General features: G+C 41.8%; 2 protein-coding genes across 2 annotated transcripts; both read right to left on the bottom strand.

Moving 5' to 3' along the window:
- Positions 1-9528: 9528 nt before the first annotated feature.
- On the bottom strand, positions 9529-18929 carry LOC121844310 (zinc finger protein 436-like; the record flags this gene model as incomplete). Its single annotated transcript, XM_042314243.1, is given in 3 exon segments — positions 9529-10045; positions 14054-14434; positions 18449-18929. Coding segments are annotated over 3 exon segments (1154 nt in total), but the record flags the coding sequence as incomplete, so codon positions are not given.
- Positions 18930-23647: 4718 nt separating this feature from the next.
- Positions 23648-26837, bottom strand: LOC121844305 (zinc finger protein 501-like). The gene is made up of 2 exons (XM_042314238.1): positions 26774-26837; positions 23648-24886 (listed from the first exon to the last, which is right to left on the bottom strand). The coding sequence occupies exons 1-2, from the start codon at positions 26835-26837 to the stop codon at positions 23796-23798; spliced, it is 1155 nt and encodes a 384-aa protein (XP_042170172.1). The 3' UTR covers positions 23648-23795.
- Between the last annotated feature and the right edge of the window lie 378 nt (positions 26838-27215).

The raw sequence follows: 27215 nt of genomic DNA, 5'->3' as shown, positions 1-27215 counted from the left end.
GCCCACAACCGCAGCTGCACCCGACCCACAACCGCAGGGTCTCCAGGAGGGTGGTGCAGTCTGCCCAAAGCTGCTGACTGCACACTACCTTCAGCCTCTCCAGGACACCTACACCCGATGTCACAAGAAGGCAAAAGATCATCAAGGACATCAACCACCCGAACCACTGCTTGTTCACCCCGGCTTCAATCCAGAAAGCGAGGTCAGTACAGGTGCATCAAAGCTGGGACCCAGACTGAAAACAGCCTCATTGTAGTGGTAGTGACTGGTTATAGTAATGGTAGTGACTGGTTATAGTAGTGGTAGTGACTGGTTATAGTAGTGGTAGTGACTGGTTATAGTAGTAACTGGTTATTGTAGTGGTAGTGACTGGTTATAGTAGTGGTAGTGACTGGTTATAGTAGTGGTAGTGACTGGTTATAGTAGTAACTGGTTATTGTAGTGGTAGTGACTGGTTATGTGTAGTGACTGGTTATGTAGTGGTAGTGACTGGTTATAGTAGTGGTAGTGACTGGTTATAGTAGTGGTAGTGACTGGTTATAGTAGTGGTAGTGACTGGTTATAGTAGTGGTAGTGACTGGTTATAGTAGTGGTAGTGACTGGTTATAGTAGTGGTAGTGACTGGTTATAGTAGTGGTAGTGACTGGTTATAGTAGTGGTAGTGACTGGTTATAGTAGTGGTAGTGACTGGTTATAGTAGTGGTAGTGACTGGTTATAGTAGTGGTAGTGACTGGTTATAGTAGTGGTAGTGTCTGGTTATAGTAGTGGTAGTGACTGGTTATAGTAGTGGTAGTGACTGGTTATAGTAGTGGTAGTGACTGGTTATAGTAGTGGTAGTGACTGGTTATAGTAGTGGTAGTGACTGGTTATAGTAGTGGTAGTGACTGGTTATAGTAGTGGTAGTGACTGGTTATAGTAGTGGTAGTGACTGGTTATAGTAGTGGTAGTGACTGGTTATAGTAGTGGTAGTGTCTGGTTATAGTAGTGGTAGTGACTGGTTATAGTAGTGGTAGTGACTGGTTATAGTAGTGGTAGTGACTGGTTATAGTAGTGGTAGTGACTGGTTATAGTAGTGGTAGTGACTGGTTATAGTAGTGGTAGTGACTGGTTATAGTAGTGGTAGTGACTGGTTATAGTAGTGGTAGTGACTGGTTATAGTAGTGGTAGTGACTGGTTATAGTAGTGGTAGTGACTGGTTATAGTAGTGGTAGTGACTGGTTATAGTAGTGGTAGTGACTGGTTATAGTAGTGGTAGTGACTGGTTATAGTAGTGGTAGTGACTGGTTATAGTAGTGGTAGTGACTGGTTATAGTAGTGGTAGTGACTGGTTATAGTAGTGGTAGTGACTGGTTATAGTAGTGGTAGTGACTGGTTATAGTAGTGGTAGTGACTGGTTATAGTAGTGGTAGTGACTGGTTATAGTAGTGGTAGTGACTGGTTATAGTAGTGGTAGTGACTGGTTATAGTAGTGGTAGTGACTGGTTATAGTAGTGGTAGTGACTGGTTATAGTAGTGGTAGTGACTGGTTATAGTAGTGGTAGTGACTGGTTATAGTAGTGGTAGTGACTGGTTATAGTAGTGGTAGTGACTGGTTATAGTAGTGGTAGTGACTGGTTATAGTAGTGGTAGTGACTGGTTATAGTAGTGGTAGTGACTGGTTATAGTAGTGGTAGTGACTGGTTATAGTAGTGGTAGTGACTGGTTATAGTAGTGGTAGTGACTGGTTATAGTAGTGGTAGTGACTGGTTATAGTAGTGGTAGTGACTGGTTATTGTAGTGGTAGTGACTGGTTATAGTAGTGGTAGTGATTGGTTATAGTAGTGGTAGTGACTGGTTATAGTAGTGGTAGTGACTGGTTATAGTAGTGGTAGTGACTGGTTATAGTAGTGGTAGTGACTGGTTATAGTAGTGGTAGTGACTGGTTATATGGTAGTGACTGGTTATAGTAGTGGTAGTGACTGGTTATAGTAGTGGTAGTGACTGGTTATAGTAGTGGTAGTGACTGGTTATAGTAGTGGTAGTGACTGGTTATAGTAGTGGTAGTGACTGGTTATAGTAGTGGTAGTGACTGGTTATAGTAATGGTAGTGACTGGTTATAGTAGTGGTAGTGACTGGTTATAGTAGTGGTAGTGACTGGTTATAGTAGTGGTAGTGACTGGTTATAGTAGTGGTAGTGACTGGTTATAGTAGTGGTAGTGACTGGTTATAGTAGTGGTAGTGACTGGTTATAGTAGTGGTAGTGACTGGTTATAGTAGTGGTAGTGACTGGTTATAGTAGTGGTAGTGACTGGTTATAGTAGTGGTAGTGACTGGTTATAGTAGTGGTAGTGACTGGTTATAGTAGTGGTAGTGACTGGTTATAGTAGTGGTAGTGACTGGTTATAGTAGTAACTGGTTATTGTAGTGGTAGTGACTGGTTATAGTAGTGGTAGTGACTGGTTATAGTAGTGGTAGTGACTGGTTATAGTAGTGGTAGTGACTGGTTATAGTAGTGGTAGTGACTGGTTATAGTAGTGGTAGTGACTGGTTATAGTAGTGGTAGTGACTGGTTATAGTAGTGGTAGTGACTGGTTATAGTAGTGGTAGTGACTGGTTATAGTAGTGGTAGTGACTGGTTATAGTAGTGGTAGTGACTGGTTATAGTAGTGGTAGTGACTGGTTATAGTAGTGGTAGTGACTGGTTATAGTAGTGGTAGTGACTGGTTATAGTAGTGGTAGTGACTGGTTATAGTAGTGGTAGTGTCTGGTTATAGTAGTGGTAGTGACTGGTTATAGTAGTGGTAGTGACTGGTTATAGTAGTGGTAGTGTCTGCATAGTAGTGGTAGTGACTAGTTATAGTAGTGGTAGTGACTGGTTATAGTAGTGGTAGTGACTGGTTATAGTAGTGGTAGTGACTGGTTATAGTAGTGGTAGTGACTGGTTATAGTAGTGGTAGTGACTGCAGTAGTAATGGTAGTGACTGGTTATAGTAGTGGTAGTGACTGGTTATAGTAGTGGTAGTGACTGGTTATAGTAGTGGTAGTGACTGGTTATAGTAGTGGTAGTGACTGGTTATAGTAGTGGTAGTGACTGGTTATAGTAGTGGTAGTGACTGGTTATAGTAGTGGTAGTGACTGGTTATAGTAATGGTAGTGACTGGTTATAGTAGTGGTAGTGACTGGTTATAGTAGTGGTAGTGACTGGTTATAGTAGTGGTAGTGACTGGTTATAGTAGTGGTAGTGACTGGTTATAGTAGTGGTAGTGTCTGGTTATAGTAATGCTAGTGACTAGTTATAGTAGTGGTAGTGTCTGGTTATAGTAGTGGTAGTGACTGGTTATAGTAGTGGTAGTGACTGGTTATAGTAATGGTAGTGACTGGTTATAGTAGTGGTAGTGACTGGTTATAGTAGTGGTAGTGACTGGTTATAGTAGTGGTAGTGACTGGTTATAGTAGTGGTAGTGACTGGTTATAGTAGTGGTAGTGACTGGTTATAGTAGTGGTAGTGACTGGTTATAGTAGTGGTAGTGACTGGTTATAGTAGTGGTAGTGACTGGTTATAGTAATGCTAGTGACTAGTTATAGTAGTGGTAGTGACTGGTTATAGTAGTGGTAGTGACTGGTTATAGTAGTGGTAGTGACTGGTTATAGTAATGGTAGTGACTGGTTATAGTAGTGGTAGTGACTGGTTATAGTAGTGGTAGTGACTGGTTATAGTAGTGGTAGTGACTGGTTATAGTAGTGGTAGTGTCTGGTTATAGTAGTGGTAGTGACTGGTTATAGTAGTGGTAGTGACTGGTTATAGTAGTGGTAGTGACTGGTTATAGTAGTGGTAGTGTCTGGTTATAGTAGTGGTAGTGACTGGTTATAGTCGTGGTAGTGACTGGTTATAGTAGTGGTAGTGACTGGTTATAGTAGTGGTAGTGACTGGTTATAGTAGTGGTAGTGACTGGTTATAGTAGTGGTAGTGACTGGTTATAGTAGTGGTAGTGACTGGTTATAGTAGTGGTAGTGTCTGGTTATAGTAGTGGTAGTGACTGGTTATAGTAGTGGTAGTGACTGGTTATAGTAGTGGTACTGACTGGTTATAGTGGTGGTAGTGACTGGTTATAGTAGTGGTAGTGACTGGTTATAGTAGTGGTAGTGTCTGGTTATAGTAGTGGTAGTGTCTGGTTATATTAGTGGTAGTGACTGGTTATAGTAGTGGTAGTGACTGGTTATAGTAGTGGTAGTGTCTGCAGTAGTAGTGGTAGTGACTGGTTATAGTAGTGGTAGTGTCTGGTTATAGTAGTGGTATTGACTGGTTATAGTAGTGGTATTGACTGGTTATAGTAGTGGTAGTGACTGGTTATAGTAGTGGTAGTGACTGGTTATAGTAGTGGTAGTGTCTGGTTATAGTAGTGGTAGTGACTGGTTATATTAGTGGTAGTGACTGGTTATAGTAGTGGTAGTGTCTGGTTATAGTAGTGGTAGTGTCTGGTTATAGTAGTGGTAGTGACTGGTTATAGTAGTGGTAGTGACTGGTTATAGTAGTGGTAGTGTCTGCAGTAGTAGTGGTAGTGACTGGTTATAGTAGTGGTAGTGTCTGGTTATAGTAGTGGTAGTGACTGGTTATAGTAGTGGTAGTGACTGGTTATAGTAGTGGTATTGACTGGTTATAGTAGTGGTAGTGACTGGTTATAGTAGTGGTAGTGACTGGTTATAGGTAGGTGAGGTCTGTGGTAGTCAGTAGTTGGCGTCAGTAGGTGTGGTCTGTGGTAGTCAGTAGTTGTGGTCAGTATCTGTAGTCAGTAGGTGAGGTCTGTGGTAGTCAGTAGTTGTGGTCAGTATCTGTAGTCGGTAGGTGTGGTCTGTAGTAGTCAGTAGTTGGGGTCAGTAGGTGAGGTCTGTGGTAGTCAGTAGTTGTGGTCCGTATCTTTGTGGTTGTGGTCAGTGTCTCAGGTTCAGCCTAATGGAACTACCTCCATGTTTTGAGGATATACAGTGTTATTTTACAATTACATTGTTCACAAACAAAGGAGTAAAACAACCTTATATTTTGGGTTCAGAGTTCAGTGGACATTTATAAATTGTATTCTCCAAGAATCAATGGCGAGGCCCAGAGCCAGATATTAAAACGATATATTAATTCAATAAGGGCAGTTTCTGGCCCTACTTTTAAGACGTACTCACTGGTGTTAATCAGATCTTCAGTCTCCTCTCCTTCCTCTTCATCTCCCAAAACGTCTTCCTCCTCTTTTCTTAAGATAGCCTCCTCTGCCACTACAAAGGGTTCTTTCTTCCACTGTGACAGCCTTCCATCTTTCACTGTAACATCCTCCTCTTCTTCCACTGTGACAGTCTCTATCCCCTCTTCATCTTTCACTGTAACATCATCCTCTTCTTTCAATGTGATACTGATAGCCTCCTCTTCCTCCTTTTTCATTCTGAAAGCTTCTTCCTCTCCTTTTACTTTAACATCCTCTTCTTCTTTCATGACAATGTTCATCCCCAGAGCTTCTTTCTCCGTCCAGCAGACCTCCTCTTCTTTAACAGGAGGAGAGTAGCTTAGTGAACTCATGGTCTGGGATGTTAGCTAGCTAGCGGGTTACCATTAACGACTAGCCTGGAGCTAATCTAATTTATCCAGCCAGCTAGCTACCCGATTTACAACGTAAATATGAAATTAAATGGGGCAACTAGCTATACGAAAGAAGTATATTTTAAAACACACAAAAATATACACTAAACGCGTCTAAAGAGCTCCAATGTTTCGGCTATGTTGCCTAGCAAGCTACCGAGATAGCTAAACAAGCTGTTGTTAATAAAGAAGCGGCCCGTCCACTAGATTAGACGTCACACTCGGCAGCGTCGCCTTAAAGACGAATGACAACATCCAACATGGCGCCTGGTGCGGTTGCTAGGTGATTTGTGGAGCAAACGCAAAGCCCTCTATATGTAGATGTATATAATGATTGTCCAATGATGGTGCAGGCTTTCCACATTTTATTTCCATTCAGACAGAAATATGTTCCATTAATTATTATAATATTTTTTTTTACAATCAGCACATTTTACAATCTGATGGTAAGATTCATGAGATGGTGAATGTTTTTTTAAGTCAACAATTTATCAATGTTGTTATCAAAACAACCGCATCCTATTTTCATACAACAACGACCTCTGTCATTGCCAACAAAGGGTATATAACAAAGTATTGAGATAAACTTTTGTGATTGACCAAATACTTATTTTCCACCATAATTTGCAAATAAATTCATAAAAACCCCTACAGTGATTTTCTGGATTTATTTTCTCCTTTTGTCTGTCATAGTTGAAGTGTACGTACCTATGATGAAAATTACAGGCCTATCTCCTCTTTTTAAGTGGGAGAACTTGCACAATTGGTGGCTGACTAAATACTTTTTTTGCCCCACTGTATATTTTGTAAAACAATTAAATATTGCCTTGGTCATGTGACCTAGTGACTTCAAACAAGGTTCAGAATGTCCCTTCAATGGGCCATTGCACACCCTTTAGTTGGTCAATTGGGGCGGCAGGGTAGCCTAGTGGTTAGAGCATTGGACTAGTAACCGAAAGGTTGCAAGTTCAAATCCCCGAGCTGACAAGGTACAAAATCTGTCGTTCTGCCCCTGAACAGTTACTGTTCCTACGCTGTCATTGAAAATAAGAATTTGTTCTTAACCCTGGCCTAGTAAAATAAAGGTAAAAAAATTCTCATCTCACATGAAATTTCGTAAACTTTCAAATTTCAATAGCTCCTTGACCCTCAAACTACCTATCTACCAAAAATCTGCATGAACCCTTCTCGTCTGAAGAGGTGATAAATAGGTATACTCTCTCTCTGGGTTGAAGAGGTGATAAATAGGTATACTCTCTCTCTGGGTTGAAGAGGTGATAAATAGGTATAGTTCAAATCCCTGGGTCGAAGAGCTGACTGGGCTGAAGAGGTGATAAAATCTGTCGTTCTGCCCTGAAGAGGTTACTTTCTCTGGGCTGAAGAGGTGTTCCTCTTCTGGGTTGAAGAGGTGATAAATAGGTATAAATCTCTACTCTCTGGGTTGAAGAGGTGATAAATAGGTATGCTCTCTAAGGTTGTAAATAGGTAACAAAATGTGGAAAAATGTCTTGGGAGTCTGAATACTTTCCTGGGTTGAAGGCATTGTATGTCATGACTGCCCCTCTGGGTTGGCAGTCAGGGTGAAATATAACTATATGCTGTGTCAAACATTAAATTAAAGAGGTTTAAGGGAATCAAGAAATAAAACTCCATTCATCTAAATAGAGAGCATATCCCCAGAATATAAAACAACAGAGGGTTTATACTTGGTTAGTTAATAATCAAAAAAAATGTATTGTATTTATCATTTGCTGATGTTTACTATCATTAATCTGATGACTGTTATTTATTTGATAAAACTACAACAGTTGAATTGATACCGCTCTCAATTATATTAATCATGAATCAAAATTAACTCATTAGGAATTTGGGGCACCACGGGAAAAGTTGTTTATATACTGAGACATCATCAGGGTGAAATAGTAACTGCAGAATATCTCAAAATATATAGACATCATAACAGTAACTCATTTAATCATTTCCTCATCCAGTATCATTGTGAACGTTGAATAAATCGGTACAAACCCAAGTCTCACTGATCATTTCCGTACACACAAATTGATTTGATTATTTATTTACTAAGAAATGAAATGATAACATAGGATACAAAACACACACGGTATAGGTTCATTTGATTGGAAACTTAATACGACGACAATAAGTCCCTAGCGGACTAACACAATTGAACTTGTTACACAAGATGGAGATCAGAGAAAGAAAGAGACGCAACACTTGGAACATTTGGGAACTACGCCCACAGTATAGCCCTTAATGTCTTGCCCCAAACTGCCGCTCTTCTGGGTAAGAATATAACGACATCATTTACGCGCTGAAGGTCTCTTTATCACTTTGGGCCCTTCATTCCCCGGGTTCCCGCTTGATGAGGAGGGTTCAGTTGGGCCTTCTCTCTGTTGGGCCCTTCGTGGGCCGGGTTCCCACTTGATGAGGAGGTTCCTTCTTATTTCGGCTGGCCTTCTCCAGTCGTTCTCAGGTGTAAGGCTCTGATTTGTCCACAAAAATGTCACAATGTCCTTCTTCTTAGTTGTCTGATTACTTTGCACTCATTCTGGAAGAGTGGTGTCCTGAGAACGGCTAATCAGCCATGTCGGTGATCCCAGAGTGGTGTCCTGAGGACACTAAGAACAGCTAATTAACCGTAGCGTTGATTGTTAAGAGATTCCGTTGCCTTCTTCGTGTGTGTGTGGGGGCGTGACTAATCGTAGACCTCAGCTACAGCTCATGGTCCTCCTAGTCTGATATGATCATTCTTAACTCAATATTTTTATACCGGAGAAAAACGGAGGCATTTTTCGTCATTCTGACCCGTTCTCCGGGCGTGGCTAGGTATGAGGCAAGGTATCAGAATTACTAGTTAGAGTACTAAAATCACAATCCTATCATCACAAAAACATTCTCTTTATCCTTGATATTTTCTACACAACGTAATGAATGTAAACCTGATATACACAGTGCGAAAGCTCTCTTAAAACCTATTTATAACAATTTTAATGACATCACAAAATAGACATTACATTTTCCATATTCCATCTCTCATTGTTCCCAACATTCGGATGTTGGAATATATTGTCCCAGTGTCCGTTGTTTGATGTTGAAGTTTTTTGGGTCGTCTAAGAATCTCTCGGTAACAAAGAGACATTCCAGTCGCCCAAATTAGACCCCAAAAGGAATAGTCTGCTGCCTACAATTTACAATCGATGGTGAGGTGTCATAAAACCCCCATATCCCTCCATCCCTCTATTGGATGCTGATCCACTGTAATAGTCTGCTGCCTACAATTTACAATCGATGGTGAGGTGTCATAAAACCCCATATCCCTCCCTCCCTCCCTCTATTGGACGCTGATCCACTGTAATAGTCTGCTGCCTACCAATCGATGGTGAGGTGTCATAAAACCCCCATATCCCTCCCTCCCTCTATTGGACGCTGATCCACTGTAATAGTCTGCTGCCTACCAATCGATGGTGAGGTGTCATAAAACCCCCATATCCCTCCCTCCCTCCCTCTATTGGACGCTGATCCACTGTAATAGTCTGCTGCCTACCAATCGATGGTGAGGTGTCATAAAACCCCCATATCCCTCCCTCCCTCCCTCTATTGGACGCTGATCCACTGTAATAGTCTGCTGCCTACCAATCGATGGTGAGGTGTCATAAAACCCCCATATCCCTCCCTCTATTGGACGCTGATCCACTGTAACCTGATCCTCAGATCCTCACAGGAGTCATGGCAACAGTATATCTGGAGAGAGAGCCATGATTCTGTCTAACAGAGTATGTTAGAAATCGTTGGATCCTCACAGGAGAGTCATGTCAGTCTCCGGATGAAAACTAAGACAAAAAAGTAGGTCTATTTCAATAATGATTTCATTTGGCAGAAACAAAAAAAACACACAAATTCTCAGGTCAAAAACACAAGTCAGAACACAGCCTCTCTATTCTCTCATGTGTTTTCAGGTCCTCTGACTGGGAAAATGTCTTTCCACACTGAGAGCAGTGGTATGTCTTCTCCTCCTGTGTATGTATTCTTTCATGCTTATTCAGATGCCTTAACCGGTTAAATCTCTGTCCACACAGGGAGCAGCGGTAGGGCTTATCCCCTCCTATGTGTGTCCTGTCATGCACATTCAGGGCCCCTAACTTGGTAAAACTCATTCCACACAGGGAGCAGCGGTAGAGCTTTTCATGTGTGTGTGTCCTCTCATGGAGTTTCAGAGTCGTTAACCACCTAAAACTCTTTTCACACTGGGAACAGTGGTTGGGCTTTTCTCCTGTATGTATTCTCTCATGTGATTTCAGGTGTAGTAATCGGGTAAAACTTTTTCCACAGTAGGAGCAGTGGTGTGGTCTCGCTGGTTTGGGTGTCACTGGGTCTGGTTCCCCTGAAGGACTCTTCCTGCTGTCAGAGTGAGAGTCTGGTCTCTCTCCTGCCAAAGACAAACAGATTATTTAGTTAAATACTTAATAGAGACCCGAATAAAACTTCTACATGATAAAACTGGCTCCATGTTAGAGGAGGAGCCTGGTGAAGAGCTCCGGTCTGAGAAACTGACTGATGCTGCCCCCTCTGTGACATCGCTGCCCCCTCTGTGACATCGCTGCTCCCTTCTGTGACATCGCTGCTCCCTCCTGTGACATCGCTGCTCCCTCCTTTTAAACTACTGCCTAGCCTTTCTGAACTGCCTGACTGAACAACACCTTATCATCTGAAGCTGTGGAAGACCAAGACCTGCCAGATCTCTACATGGGTTTTGTTAGTTTTGACAGTCTGAGGGGGGGGGATTGATCATGCTGTTTAATCAGCTTCTTGATATGTCACACCTGTCAGGTGGATGGATTATCTTGGCAAAGGAGAAATGCCCACTAACAGAATGACTGCCCATTAACTTGAAGGAGGGGTCCCCTTGAGGCCCAGTGGTTCTGGTGTTAAAATGACTTGGTGGCTTTAACACAGGACAGTAGATCTCCAGGAAGAGGGTTGGGCTGAAAACCCACAGGACAGTAGATCTCCAGGAAGAGGGTTGGGCTGAAAACCCACAGGACAGTAGATCTCCAGGAAGAGGGTTGGGCAGCACAGGCTTAGATCACAGACATCATTGTGCTGCCTTATTTCAAGACATTTCCAAGGCCTTCAACACTGTTGACCATCACATTTTCATTCAAAAGGTTGACTGAAATAGGCCTGGATCATTATTATTTTTTAATACATTTGCAAACATAAAACATTAAAAAAACGGGTTTTCTCTTTGTCATTATGGGGTAGTGTGATGTCATTACGGGGTATTGTGATGTCATTACGGGGTATTGTGATGTCATTATGGGTGTGACGTGAAGTCCGTCACTGGCCGCGGGCAGCATTTGGTTCTTTAACGCACACACATATTCATCACTCCTCCCTGCGCCATTATACCATAAGTTAACAATGTGGGTCCACACAATTTAACTTCTGTCTTGGTGCATGCATTTCACACTTGTCAATGTTCATATTTGAGAGATACAATAATTATTATACTTATCAATGTTGTGAATGAGCGCATTGTTTGTTTGTTCTGTTCCTCTCTCTCCATCTCTGTAGCTTCTGGGTATGCTGGAAAAGGACCCGAGCTAAGGGAATTGGGTTGGCTTTATAGTGCCAGTCCCAAATGGCTCATTAATGCATATGGGCATATTGAAAGATATTGTCAGTAATGATGTAATGTTGTAAATGTTTTGTTGTGATATTGTTTAAAACCGTGTTGCAATGTATATCCTTTAGTATGTTTAGTTCATGGAAAATGTAGGTTTGTATTGTTAATTGATTAATTAATTAGGGTTAATTGTTCTGAGGGGAGGGGCTAGCCCTACAAAAGGAGCCTTTCCAGTCTCTAAGGGGATTTTTTGGATTGAGCTGTGGATGGGGCAGCATTGTTGTTAAGCTGTCCCATAAATAGACGTTGATGGCAGTACTGTTGTTTTCTGTTCCGGAATCACTTGTAAATAAACACCTTTGCACAGAAGAACTTTTGGGTTCCGCCATCTTTTTATTTTTATAGAGGTTAGGTTATCCAGTTTAGCCATCTGGCCTACTCTACGTGACAATGGGGTATTGTGATGTCATTATGGGGTATTGTGTGTAGATTGATGAGGAAAAACATTTAATGAAACTGTTGAAAAAAAGTCATAGTCATCTGAATACAGACGACAGTAAATAACACTGGTCCATCTGTTGTAACTTTTATAGTCATCTGTATGCAGACCTACAGTAAATAACACTGGTCCATCTGTTGTAACTTTTATAGTCATCTGTATGCAGACGACACCTACAGTTGAAGTCGGGAAGTTTTACATTCATTTAGGCTGGAGTCATTAAAACTCGTTTTTTCAACCACTCCACACATTCCTTGTTAACAAACTATAGTTTTGGCAAGTCGGTTAGGACATCTACTTTGTGCATGACGCAAGTCATTTTTTCCAACAAATGTTTACAGACAGATTATTTCACTTATAATTCACTGTATCACAATTTCAGTGGGTCAGAAATTTACAGAAGTTCACAGTTGACTGTGCCTTTAAACAGCTTGAAAAATCACAGAAAATGATGTCATGGCTTTAGAAGCTTCTGATAGGCTAATTGGCATCATTTGAGTCAATTGGAGGTGTACCTGTGGATGTATTTCCAGGCCTACCTTCAAACTCAGTGCCTCTTTGCTTGACATCATGGGAAAATCAAAAGAAATCAGCTAAGACCTCAGAAAAAAATTGTGGACATCCACAAGTCTGGTTCATCCTTGGGAGCAATTTCCAAACGCCTGAAGGTACCACGTTCATCTGTACAAACAATAGTACGCAAGTATAAACGCCATCGGACCACACAGCTGTCATACCGCTCAGGAAGGAGACACGTTCTGTCTCCTAGAGATGAACGTACTTTGGTGCGAAAAGTGCAAATCAATCCCAAAACAACAGCAAAGGACTTTGTGAAGATGCCGGCGGAAACAGGTACAAAAGTATCTATATCCACAGTAAAACGGGTTCTATATCGACATAACCTGAAAGGCCGCTCGACAAGGAAGAAGCCACTGCTCCAAAACCATCATAAAAAAGCCAGACTACGGTTTGCAACTACACATGGGGACAAAGATCGTACATTTTGGAGAAATGTCCTCTGCTCTGATGAAACAAAAATAAAACTGTTTGGCTAAAATGACCATTGTTATGTTTTGAGGAAAAGGGATGCTTGCAAGCCGAAGAACACCATCCCAACCATGAAGCACGGGGGTGGCAGCATCATGTTGTGGGGGTGCTTTGCGGCAGGAGGGACTGGTGCGCTTCACAAAATAGATGGCATCATGAGGAAAGAAAATTATGTGGATATATTGAAGCAACATCTCAAGATATCAGTCAGGAAGTTAAAGCTTGGTCACAAATGGGTCTTCCAAATGGACAATTACCCCAAGCATACTTCCAAAGTTGTGGCAAAATGGCTTAAGGACAACAAAGTCAAGGTATTGGAGTGGCCATCGCAAAGCCCTGACCTCAATTCCATAGAACATTTTTGGGCAGAACTGACAAAGCGTGAGCGAGCAAGCAGGCCTACAAACCCGACTCAGTTACACCAGCTCTGTCAGGAGGAATGGGCCAAAATTCACCCAACCTATTGTGGGAAGCTTGTGGAAGGCTACCCAAAACGTTTGACTGAAGTTAAACAATTTAAAGGCAATGCTACCGAATACTAATTGAGTGTATGTAAACTTCTGACCCACTGGGAATGTGATGAAAGAAATAAAAGCTCAAATAAATCACTCTCTCTACTATTATTGACATTTCACATTCTTAAAAATAAAGTGGTGATCCTAACTGACCTAAAACAGGGAATTTTTACTAGGATTAAACGTCAAGAATTGTGAAAAACTGAGTTTTGTAGTTTGCTAAGGTATATGTAAACTTCCAACTTCGAATTGCCATTGCCCCAACTGTTGGCCAGCCTATGTTAGAGCTGCTATCTGACCTTGTTACCTAACAGAACGCCCTGGTTGGTTTAAAACTTGTACTGTAATGTGGACAAGACTAAATACATGTTGTTCTGTAGTTCTCTCCAGGATGTTTCAGATGGACCATATATATATTCACTGGATGGTTTTCCCATCGATCGGGTTCCTATAAATATCTGGGCATTTGGATTGACAAAGACTTCATGTTTTTTTTTTAACATATGGATGAGATAGTTAAAAAGCTTGGATTTAAACCGGGCTTTTAAACAAAACATTTTTTTTTGATCTTGCCTCTCCCTAAAACAGCAGAAATCAGATTGGACAGTCAACTGTTCCTGACAGTTGTTGATTATGGTGACACCGTTTCCCAGAATGCAGCAGTCACTACCCGTGCCATCTACATTTAGATGCCATCTACCATACAGCACCACTTGTCTTATCACTGGTGACAGTTCTGATACTCACCACTGCATCCTGTATCAAAAGGTTGGCTGGTCCCTTGGTATTGGAAAGGCTTTTCCCCTGCGTGTATCTTCTCATGCTTCTTCAGGCTCCTTAACCAGGCGAAACTCTTTCCACACTGGGAACATTGGAAAGGCTTTTCTCCTGAGTGTATCTTCTCATGCCGATTTAGATTCCCTAAACAGGTAAAACTCTTTCCACACTGGGAACATTTAAAAGGCTTTTCTCCTGTGTGTATCTTCTCATGCCGTTTTAGGTCCCCTGAGAGGGAGAATCTCATTTCACATTGGGAGCAGTTGTGTTGTCTCGCTGGTTTGGGCGTCTCTGGGTCTGGTTCCCCTGAAGGACTCTTCCCGCTGTCAGAGTGAGAGTCTGGTCTCTCTCCTGCCAAAGACAAACAGATTATTTAGTTAAATACTTAATAGAGACCTGAATAAAACTTCTACATGATAAAACTGGCTCCATGTTAGAGGAGGAGCCTGGTGAAGAGCTCCAGTCTGAGTAACTGACTGATGCTGACATCGCTGCCCCCTCTGTGACATCGCTGCCCCCTCTGTGACATCGCTGCCCCTCTGTGACATCGCTGCCCCCTCTGTGACATCGCTGCTCCCTCCTGTGACATCGCTGCCCCCTCTGTGACATCGCTGCCCCCTCCTGTGACATCGCTGCCCCCTCCTGTGACATCGCTGCCCCTCCTGTGACATCGCTGCCCCCTCCATCGCTCCTCTGTGACATCGCTGCCCCTCCCCATGTGACGTCGCTGCGCTGCTCCCTCCCCTGTGACGTCGCTGCTCCCCTCGGTGACGTCGCTGCTCCCTCTGTGACATCGCTGCTCCCCTCTGTGACGTCGCTGCTCCCTCTGTGACGTCGCTGCCCCCTCTGTGACGTCGCTGCCCTCCTTTTAAACTACTGCCTAGCCTTTCTGACGCCTGACTGAACAACACCTTATCATCTGAAGCTGTGACCAAGACCGCTGATCTCTCTGTGTTTTGTTAGTTTTTACAGTCTGACATGGCTGCCCCCTCTGAAAAGTGACATAAAATACATTGATTACTACTATTGTTATACTATCAGGTTTAGTCCCCCAATCACCTCGTAAATTTAAATAATGTATTACCTGACCTTTTTTTCAGTCCTTGATTTTCTGAACAACACTAAATATCATCTGATATAATGTGGAAGACCAATTTCACCAAGACCTTTACCAGATCTCCTGCATGGGTTTTTTACATTTTGCTGTTTTATTAAAGTCTGAGATGGTCTTTCCAACTGATGAAAAGTGTTGTATAAAATACATTGATTACTACTATTGTTATACTATCAGGTTTAGTCCCCCAATCACCTCGTGAATTTAAATAATGTATTACTCTGACATTTTTTTCAGTCCTTGATTTTCACTCAATACGTCTAAATAATGATATATATTTATATAATGGAGTGTCATTGTTACAATCTTAATTTCACCTACAGGACTGACATTTACCCACTTTGGGTTTTGCCCAGTAGATGCCGCTGTTCCTCCTGGTTGGTGGGGTTCTTTTAAATACATTTTGGTTGGTGGGGTTTTATTAAATTCCTGGTTGGTCTGGACAACAATTCCTTTCCAACTTTGGGTTAGAAAACCATTCCTTTTTGGGGTCTGGATTATTAAAATATTCCTTGTCCTCTGATTCAGTTAAGACCTCCTGGTTGAAAGCAATTTTAAAACCTTCTCTGGTTGGTGGGGTGGATTATTCCCTTCAAAGAAGTGATCTGGATTATTCCTGGTTGGTGGGGTGGAAGGCCATTCCTGGTTGGTGGGGTCTGGATTAGTTAAGACCATTCCTGGTTGGTGGGGTGGTGGTGTGGACTGATACTGTATACTGGTTGGTGGGGTCTGGATTAGTTAAGACCATTCCTGGTTGGTGGGGTGGTGGTGTGGACTGATACTGTACTGGTTGGTACTGATACTGTATACTGGTTGGTGGGGTGGTGGTGTGGACTGATACTGTATACTGGTTGGTGGGGTGGTGGTGTGGACTGATACTGTAAGGCTATCTAAGCTCCATTCATGTACCGTGGTGGGGTCTGATCAGGTTGTCATTCCTGTGGTATTATTGATCAGGTTGTCATGCCTGTGGTATTATTGATCAGGTTGTCAATCCTGTGGTATTATTGATCAGGTTGTCATTCCTGTGGTATTATTGATCAGGTTGTCATACCTGTGGTATTATTGATCAGGTTGTCATTCCTGTGGTATTATTGATCAGGTTGTCATACCTGTGGTATTATTGATCAGGTTGTCATTCCTGTGGTATTATTGATCAGGTTGTCATTGTGATACCTGTGGTATTATTGATCAGGTTGTCATACCTGTGGTATTATTGATCAGGTTGTCATACCTGTGGTATTATTGATCAGGTTGTCATTCCTGTGGTATTATTGATCAGGTTGTCATTCCTGTGGTATTATTGATCAGGTTGTCATACCTGTGGTATTATTGATCAGGTTGTCATTCCTGTGGTATTATTGATCAGGTTGTCATTCCTGTGGTATACGGGCTTTATTGCTTAAACTATTACCCTACGTATTTATCTAGACAGGGAAGATAACAGTTTAATGTGGCTCTGTGTTCCCCTAACTATTTTAATGTGGCCTATACTCCCCTACGTATTTATCTAGACAGGGAAGATAACAGTTTAATGTGGCTCTGTGTTCCCTATACTCCAGTTTAATGTGGCTCTACGTATTTGACAGGGAAGATAACAGTTTAATGTGGCTCTGTGTTCCACTACGTATTTATCTAGACAGGGAAGATAACAGTTTAATGTGGCTCTGGCTCTGTATTTATCTAGACAGGGAAGATAACAGTTTAATGTGGCTCTGTGTTCCCTACGTATTTATCTAGACAGGGAAGATAACAGTTTAATGTGGCTCTGTGTATCCCTAGACTAGGGAAGATAACAGTTTAATGTGTGGGCTCTGTACTCCACTATTTTAGATTTGAGATCAAATGTTTCATATGAGACAAAGGGACAGAATGACACCTTTTAGTTGAGGGTATATTCATACATATCAGTTTTACCATTTAGAAATAAAATATCTAGTCCCTACATTTGAATGCCTCATAAGTAAGAAGCGATCACATGTGGCAGACATTGATAAGGGGAGAGAGCCATGGATTAGTGATGAAGGGGGGGGTTTGAGGTCAGGCCATGTTAAGGGAGGAAGTCAAGTGTATTATTTAGTGTCCAGTAAAGTGAAGTAAAGTGCAGTAAAGTGCAGTAAAGTGAAGTAAAGTGCAGTAAAGATACAATGTTTGTACAGATGTGCAGGAGGAGGATTTTTGTCTAATCCAGCTGGATTGATCCTCTGGTTCAGTTTTTTCCATTGAGTTTTAACTCTGAGAATTAGAACCTAACAACGGTAAATAATGTGTTGTGTCATACGAGTCACACAAGAATAGAATATGTTTCTGAACACTTGTATATTAATGTGGATGCTAACATGATGGGTTCGGTAGGTAGCCTAGTGGTTAGAGAGTTGGGCCAGTAACTGAAATGTTGCTGGGTTCGGTAGGTAGCCTAGTGGTTAGAGAGTTGGGCCAGTAACTGAAATGTTGCTGGGTTCAGTAGGTAGCCTAGTGGTTAGAGAGTTGGGCCAGTAACTGAAATGTTGCTGGGTTCGGTAGGTAGCCTAGTGGTTAGAGAGTTGGGCCAGTAACTGAAATGTTGCTATGTTGCTGGGTTCGGTAGGTAGCCTAGTGGTTAGAGAGTTGGGCCAGTAACTGAAATGTTGCTTGGTTCAGTAGGTAGCCTAGTGGTTAGAGAGTTGGGCCAGTAACTGAAATGTTGCTGGGTTCGGTAGGTAGCCTAGTGGTTAGAGAGTTGGGCCAGTAACCAAAATGTTGCTGGGTCGAATCCCCGAGCTGACAAGGTAAACATCTGTTGTTCTGCCCTTGAACAACCCACTGTTCCCCGGGAGGCTGCCATTGTAAATAATCTGTTCTTTACTGACTTGCCTGGTTAAATAAAATAATTTTTTGGGGGGGGATAATCATGAATGGATCATGAATAATAATGAGTGAGAAAGGTAGAGCCATAAATACCATACTCCTTATTGGTACTTAAACGTTTTATATCTCCACGGTTCTAATAAACAGATAGGGGAGAGTAGCTGAGGGTTTGAACAAATGGAACAACTCTAATTCATAGACAGAGCTGTGGATGCAAGGACCAACCATGAGATCAAAATGAATGTTTTAACCACGTTTTGAGTCAAATACAGTGTTTGTTTACAAGCTTATATTTGGGGTTCTGGTGAGGTGCATATTTCAGTGCAATGACCCTTTGGCTTTAAAATCACACATTAGTTCAACAACTGCAGAGTTTCTGGCCGTGTTTTTAAGACAGTACTCACTGGTGTTAATCAGATCTTCAGTCTCCTCTTCCTTTCCTTCATCTCCCAAAATATCATCCTCTTCTTTGTTCAATGTTACAGCCTCCTCTTCCTCTTTCACTCTAAAATGTTCTTTCTCTTCTTTCACTATAATATCCTCCTTCTCTTCTTTCAGGACAATGTTCAGCCCCAGAGTTTCTTTCTCCGTCCAGCAGACCACCTCTTCTTTAACAGGAGGGTAGTCGTTCAGTGAGTTCATGGTCGGGCTAGCTAGCATTAACGATAAGCTTAGTGCTAGACTCAGTATAATCAACACATTTGTACATTTAACAAGCAAATTACTTTAAGTTAAATAGTAGATACGCAAAGAGTATTGTGTTAAAAACACCGAGATCAATATACACAAAAATGGTCTAAAGCGCTTTAATGTTTACGGTTGTATGTTGGCTACCAGGCTAAAGAGGTGGCTGAATGAGTCAGTATCCGTGTTGGTGAAACAGCTTCCGGTGTCGTGTTGGGCCACTAGATATGACGTCACCATCTGAAGGTCGCGTATCGCCGTCAGCTGACTGGAATGGGTAACGCAGTTTAGAAAAATATTCACTACATTGTTTATTCATTTAAAGATGAGCAAATATGTTTTGTCTGACTTTTTACAGCCAATACTTTCGTATATGCAGACGTGTAGCTACATGTGAATATGTACATTATGAATATATACTGTTAGAATAGTTTAATGCAGACCTGTAGCTACATGTGAATATGTACATTATGAATGCAGACCTATAGCTACATGTGAATATGTACATTATGAATGCAGACCTATAATAGCTACATATGAATATGTACATTATGAATGCAGATCTATAGCTACATGTTAATATGTACATTAGGAATATATACTGTTAGAATAGTTTAATGCAGACCTGTAGCGACATATGAATATGTACATTATGAATGCAGATCTATAGCTACATGTTAATATGTACATTATGAATAGACTTATAATAGCTAATGTTAATATGACATTATGTTAGATGTATATTAGCTATATAACTGAAATGTACATAATGAATGCAGACCTATAGCTACATGTTAATATGTACATTATGGATATATACTGTTAGAATAGTTTAATGCAGACCTATAGCTACATGTTAATATGTACATTATGAATGCAGACCTATAGCTACATGTTAATATGTACATTATGAATATATACTGTTAGAATAGTTTAATGCAGACCTATAGCTACATGTGAATATGTACATTATGAATGCAGACCTATAGCTACATGTTAATATGTACATTATGAATATATACTGTTAGAATAGTTTAATGCAGACCTGTAGCTACATGTGAATATGTACATTAGTAGTAGTTTAATGCAGACCTGTAGTTTAATGCAGACCTGTAGTTTAATGCAGACCTGTAGTTTAATGCAGACCTGCAGTTTAATGCAGACCTGTAGTTTAATGCAGACCTGTAGTTTAATGCAGACCTGTAGTTTAATGCAGACCTGTAGTTACATGTGAATATGTACATTAGTAGTAGTTTAATGCAGACCTGTAGTTTAATGCAGACCTGTAGTTTAATGCAGACCTGTAGTTTAATGCAGACCTGTAGTTTAATGCAGACCTGTAGTTTAATGCAGACCTGTAGCTACATGTGAATACAGGAGGATACATGAGGTGAGAATAGTTTCCTGTAGTTCAGTTGGTAGAGCATGGCGCACACAACGCCAGTCTTGACAATGTAATGTCAGTTGCATGCTATCGAGGTGGTTGACTAGCTGCTGTTATTGAAGAAGTGTCCCGTCTACTAGATTACATGTCACGCTGGTTTTCTGTACACATGTATATTTGGATAGACTAGATTAGACTACACCTAATAGAGAATCGAAGAGGCATTTGAAATTCACTGTATTCAATTATATAATATATCTTTCAAAGTCGAAATGCAAAGAACGACCTCTCTACCAACAATCTGCATGAACCCTTCTAGTCTGGCTGTATACAATACAGAACTACCTCTCTACCAACAATCTGCATGAACCCTTCTAGTCTGGCTAGATACAACTACAGAACTACCTCTCTACCAACAATCTGCATGAACCCTTCTAGTCTGACTAGATACAACTACAGAACTACCTGTCTACCAACAATCCACATGAACCCTTCTAGTCTGGCTAGATACAACTACAGAACTACCTCTCTACCAACAATCCACATGAACCCTTCTAGTCTGGCTAGATACAACTACAGAACTACCTCTCTACCAACAATCTGCATGAACCCTTCTAGTCTGGCTGTATACAACTACAGAACTACCTCTCTACCAACAATCCACATGAACCCTTCTAGTCTGGCTAGATACAACTACAGAACTACCTCTCTACCAACAATCCACATGAACCCTTCTAGTCTGGCTAGATACAACTACAGAACTACCTCTCTACCAACAATCTGCATGAACCCTTCTAGTCTGGCTAGATACAACTACAGAACTACCTGTCTACCAACAATCCACATGAACCCTTCTAGTCTGGCTATATACAACTACAGAACTACCTCTCTACCAACAATCCACATGAACCCTTCTAGTCTGGCTAGATACAACTACAGAACTACCTCTCTACCAACAATCTACATGAACCCTTCTAGTCTGGCTAGATACAACTACAGAACTACCTCTCTACCAACAATCTGCATGAACCCTTCTAGTCTGGCTGTATACAACTACAGAACTACCTCTCTACCAACAATCTGCATGAACCCTTCTAGTCTGACTAGATACAACTACAGAACTACCTCTCTACCAACAATCCACATGAACCCTTCTAGTCTGACTAGATACAACTACAGAACTACCTCTCTACCAACAATCCACATGAACCCTTCTAGTCTGGCTAGATACAACTACAGAACTACCTCTCTACCAACAATCCACATGAACCCTTCTAGTCTGGCTAGATACAACTACAGAACTACCTCTCTACCAACAATCTGCATGCTAGTCTGGCTGTATACAACTACAGAACTACCTCTCTACCAACAATCTGCATGAACCCTTCTAGTCTGACTAGATACAACTACAGAACTACCTCTCTACCAACAATCTACATGAACCCTTCTAGTCTGGCTAGATACAACTACAGAACTACCTCTCTACCAACAATCTGCATGAACCCTTCTAGTCTGACTAGATACAACTACAGAACTACCTCTCTACCAACAATCCGCATGAACCCTTCTAGTCTGACTAGATACAACTACAGAACTACCTCTCTACCAACAATCTGCATGAACCCTTCTAGTCTGGCTGTATACAACTACAGAACTACCTCTCTACCAACAATCTGCATGAACCCTTCTAGTCTGACTAGATACAACTACAGAACTACCTCTCTACCAACAATCCACATGAACCCTTCTAGTCTGGCTGTATACAACTACAGAACTACCTCTCTACCAACAATCTGCAAGAACCCTTCTAGTCTGACTAGATACAACTACAGAACTACCTCTCTACCAACAATCTGCATGAACCCTTCTAGTCTGGCTGTATACAACTACAGAACTACCTCTCTACCAACAATCCACATGAACCCTTCTAGTTTGGCTAGATACAACTATAGAACTACCTCTCTACCAACAATCTGCATGAACCCTTCCAGTCTGGCTAGATACAACTACAGAACGACCTCTCTACCAACAATCCACATGAACCCTTCTAGTCTGGCTAGATACAACTACAGAACGACCTCTCTACCAACAATCTGCATGAACCCTTCCAGTCTGGCTAGATACAACTACAGAACGACCTCTCTACCAACAATCTACATGAACCCTTCTAGTCTGACTAGATACAACTACAGAACTACCTCTCTACCAACAATCTGCATGAACCCTTCCAGTCTGGCTAGATACAACTACAGAACTACCTCTCTACCAACAATCTGCATGAACCCTTCCAGTCTGGCTAGATACAACTACAGAACTACCTCTCTACCAACAATCTACATGAACCCTTCTAGTCTGACTAGATACAACTACAGAACTACTGGCTGTATACTCTACCAACAATCCATATAATGAACCCTTCCAGTCTGGCTGATACAACTACAGAACTACCTCTCTACCAACAATCCACATGAACCCTTCCAGTCTGGCTGTATACAACTACAGAACTACCTCTCTACCAACAATCTACATTAACCCTTCTAGTCTGACTAGATACAACTACAGAACTACCTCTCTACCAACAATCTGCATGAACCCTTCTAGTTTGGCTGTATACAACTACAGAACGACCTCTCTACCAACAATCCACATGAACCCTTCTAGGCTGGCTAGATACAACTACAGAACTACCTCTCTACCAACAATCCACATGAACCCTTCTAGTCTGGCTGTATACAACTACAGAACTACCTCTCTACCAACAATCTGCAAGAACCCTTCTAGTCTGACTAGATACAACTACAGAACTACCTATCTACCAACAATCTGCATGAACCCTTCTAGTCTGGCTGTATACAACTACAGAACTACCTCTCTACCAACAATCCACATGAACCCTTCTAGTCTGGCTGTATACAACTACAGAACTACCTCTCTACCAACAATACCAAGAGTGTGCAAAGCTGTCATCAAGGCAAAGGGTGGCTACTTTGAAGAATCTGAAATATAAAATATATTTTGATTAGTTTAGTTTTTTGGTTACTACATGATTCCATATGTGTTATTTCATAGTTTTGATGTCTTCACTATTATTAAAATAGTAAAAAATAAACAAAAACCCTGCAACGAGTAGGTGTGTCCAAACTTTTGGCTGGTACTGTAAGTATTCAGACCCCTTTGCTTTGAGACTCAACATTGAGTTTAAATGCATCCTGTTTCCATTGATCATCCTGGAGATGTTTCTACAACTTGATTGTCTATATAAGGTCTTAAAGTTGACGGTGCAAAACACAAGCCATGAGGCCAAAGGGATTGTGTCAAAGCACAGATCTGGGGAAGGGAACCAAAACGTTTCGGCAGTATTGAAGGTATCCAAGACCACAGTGGCCTCCATCATTCTTCAATGGAAGAAGTGTGGAACCACCAAGACTCTTCCTACAGCTGGCCACCTGGCCAAACTGACCAATCGGAGGAGAAGGGCCTTGGTCAGGGAGGTGACCAAGAACCCGATGGTCACTCTGACAGTGCCCCAGTGTTTCTCTGTGGAGATGGGAGAACCTTCCAGACAACCATCTCTGCAGGAGTCCACCAGTTGGGCCTTTATGGAAGGCCCAACATACTTTTTCACTGTAAGCCTATTTTTAAGTAAGCTTTCATGTGGCATAAACAAAAACACTAATTCTCAGTCAAAAACATAAGTCAGAACACAGCCTCTCTATTCTTTCATGTGTTTTCAGGTCCTCTGACTGGGAAAATGTCTTTCCACAATGAGAGCAGTGGTATGTCTTCTTCTCGAGTGTATTTGTGTGTATTGTTTCATGTTCATTCAGGTACCTTAACCGGGTAAATGTCTTTCCACACTGGGAGCAGTGGTAGGTCTTATCTCCTTGTGTGTGTGTCCGGTCATGCTTATTCAGGCCAACTAACTTGGTAAAACTCTTTCCGCACAGAGAGCATTGGTAGGGCTTTTCTTCTGTGTGTGTCCTCTCATGCTCTTTTAGGTTCCCCAAATGGGTAAAATGCTTTCCACACAGGGTGCATTGGTATGGCTTCTCTCCTGTGTGCACTCTCTCATGCTGTTTCAGGTTCACTAATCCACTAAAGCTCTTTCCACAGTGGGAACAGTGGTAAGACCTTTCTCCTGTATGTATTCTCTCATGTGTTTTCAGGCTCGCCAACCAGGTAAAATTTACTCCACATTGGGAGCAGTAATAAGGCTTCTCTCCTGTGTGTATTCTATTGTGTATTTTCAGGGACCCTAACTCTGTAAATCTCTTTCCACACAGGGAGCATTGGTAGGGCTTTTCTTGTGTGTGTGTCCTTTCATGTGTTTTCAGGCTCCCTGACCACCTAAAACTCTCTCCACAGTGGGAACAGTGGTAAGGCATCTCTCCTGTGTGTATTCTCTCATGCGTTGTCAGGGTGCCTAACGACCTAAAGCGCTTTCCACAATGGGAACAATGGTAAGGCTTCTCCCCTCTGTGTATTCTATCATGCTGTTTCAGGTTCTCTAAACGGGTAAACCTCTTTCCACACTGAGAGCAGTGGAAAGGCTTTTCTCCTCTGTGTGTTCTCTCATGCACTCTTAGGTTCTGTAGCTTAGTAAAACTCTTTCCACAGAGGGAACAGTGGTGTCGTCCTGCTGGTTTGGATGTCTCTGGGTCTGGTTCCCCTGAAGGACTCTTCTTTGGGTCTGGTTCCCCTGAAGGACCCGTCTCTGGGTCTGGTTCCCCTGAAGGACTCTTTCCGCTGTCAAAGTGAGAGTCTGGTCTCTCTCCTGCCAAAGAAAAACAGAGTATTTAGTTAAACAGAAAGACTGAATGACACTTCAAAATGATAAAACGGCAGTGGTGGAGAAAGTACCCAATTGTGATACTTGAGTAAAACTTCAGATCCCTTAATAGAAAGGTACTCAAGTAAAAGTGAAAGTCACCCAGTAAAATAGTACTTGAGTAAAAATCTACAATTATGAGAAGTCTAAAAGTATTTGGTTCTAAATATACTCAACTATCAAAAGTGAAAGTATAAATCACTTCAAATTCCTTATATTACGCAAAGCAGACAGCACCATTTTCTTGTTTTTCAAATGCACAGATAGCCAGGGGCTATATAAATTATGCATTTGTGTCTGCCAGATCAGAGGCAGTAGGGATGACCACGTGTTCTCTTGATAAGTGTGTGAATTGGACCCTTTTCCTGTCCTGCAACTTTTGGGTGTCAGGGAAAATGTATGGAGTAAAAAGAACATTATTTTCTTTAGGAATGTAGTGACGTAAAAGTCTTCCGGTACAGCTGGTGCTCTCATGCATTTTTCAGTGTTATTTGCCTTGAAGCGAGCGTAGAAGTAGTTTAGCTTGTCCGGTAGGCTCGTGTCACTGGACAGCTCTCGGCTGTGCTTCCCTTTGTAGTCTGTAATGGTTTGCAGGCCCTGCCACATCCGAGGAGTGTTGGAGCCGGTGTTGTACGACTCAACCTTAGTCAGGTATTGACGCTTTGCCTGTTTGATGGTTCATTGGAGGGCATAACGGGATTTCTTATAAGCTTCCGGGTTAGATTCCCGCTCCTCGAAAGCGGCAGCTCTAGCCTTTCACTCAGTGCGGATGTTGCCTGTAATCCATGGCTTCTGGTTGGGGTATATACGTACGGTCACTGTGGGGACGACATCATCGATGCACTTATTGATGAAGCCAGTGACTGATGTGGTGTACTCCTCAATGCCATTGGGGGAATCCCGAACATATTCCAGTCTTTGCTAGCAAAACAGTCCTGTAGCTTAGCATCTGCTTCATCTGACCACTTTTTTATTGATCTAGTCACTGGTGCTTCCCTCTTAAATTTTTGCTTGTAAGCAGGAATCAAGAGGATGGAATTATGGTCAGATTTTGCCAAATGGAGGGTGAGGGAGAGCTTTGTATGCGTCTCTGTGTGTGGAGTCTAGGTGGTCCAGAGTGCTTTTTCCTCTGGTTGCACATTTAACATGCTGATAGAAATTTGGTAAAACTGATTTAAGTTTCCCTTCATTAAAGTCCTTGGCTACTAGGAGCGCCGCCTCTGGGTGAGCAGTTTCCTGTTTGCTTATGGGGAATGAAGCTCATTCAATGCTGTCTTAGTGCCAGCCTCTATCTGTGGTGGTATGTGAACGGCTACAAAGAATATAGATAAACTCTCTTGGTAGGTAATGTGGTCTGCAGCTTATCATAAGAAACTCTACTTCAGGCAATGCGGTCTTAGTGCCAGCCTCAGTCGGTGGTGGTATGTAAACAGCTACGAAAAATGCAGATAAACTCTCTAGGTAGATAGTGTGGTCTACAGCTTATCATGAGAAACTCTACTTCAGGCAATAGTATAGTAATAATTCAATAGCTCGAGACTTCCTTACAAAAATACATAGACCTCCGCCCCTTGTCTTACCAGACGCTGCTGTTCTATCCTTCCAGTACAGCGTATAACCAGCCAGCTGTATGTTGGTAGTGTCGTAGTTCAGCCACGACTCCGTGAAGCATAAGATGTTACAGTTTTTAATGTCCCGTTGGTAGTTTAATCTTCCCAATAACTTGTCCATTTTATTGTCCAAAGATTGCACATTTGCTAGCAGAATTGAGGTGGAGTGTTTTTTTTTTCTTCGATCGCATCCGACTCTTCAGAACGCAGCCCTCCCTCAGACCTCTCTTTCTCCGTCTCCTCTTCAAGCAGATCACTGGGGTCGGGGCCTGTTCCGAGGGAGCCATATATCCTCCGCCTCAGGCTCGTCAGAGTGGTGAAAGAAGAAAAATGATTCTGCCGTGGTGAGTCACCGAGGTCCTGTTATTTTCGGTCATAAGAGATGTTAGCGGCAACATTATGAACAAAAATAGTAATGGTAAAAAACATAAGTTAAATACAACACAGATAACGCAGATAAACAGACAAAAAAACAATCGGTTGGGGGCATGTAAAACATCTGCAACTAGAGAACCAACCCCTTCGCTCCATATTTTCCGCTGCCTGCTCCACCACCACAGAAAGCACTGAGCTGAAACACCTGCACTTTGGAGCTCAAGAAAGCAAAAAAAGTATGCGGCTTTATTAATGCAATATTTATTAATTCATGTTTTTTTTTTACATTG

This window comes from Oncorhynchus tshawytscha, unplaced genomic scaffold (genome assembly GCF_018296145.1).
Source record: "Oncorhynchus tshawytscha isolate Ot180627B unplaced genomic scaffold, Otsh_v2.0 Un_contig_7609_pilon_pilon, whole genome shotgun sequence".
Taxonomy (NCBI): domain Eukaryota; kingdom Metazoa; phylum Chordata; class Actinopteri; order Salmoniformes; family Salmonidae; genus Oncorhynchus; species Oncorhynchus tshawytscha.
The sequence above is the reverse complement of the archived record's forward strand: the minus strand, read 5'-3'. Positions and strand labels throughout refer to the sequence as shown.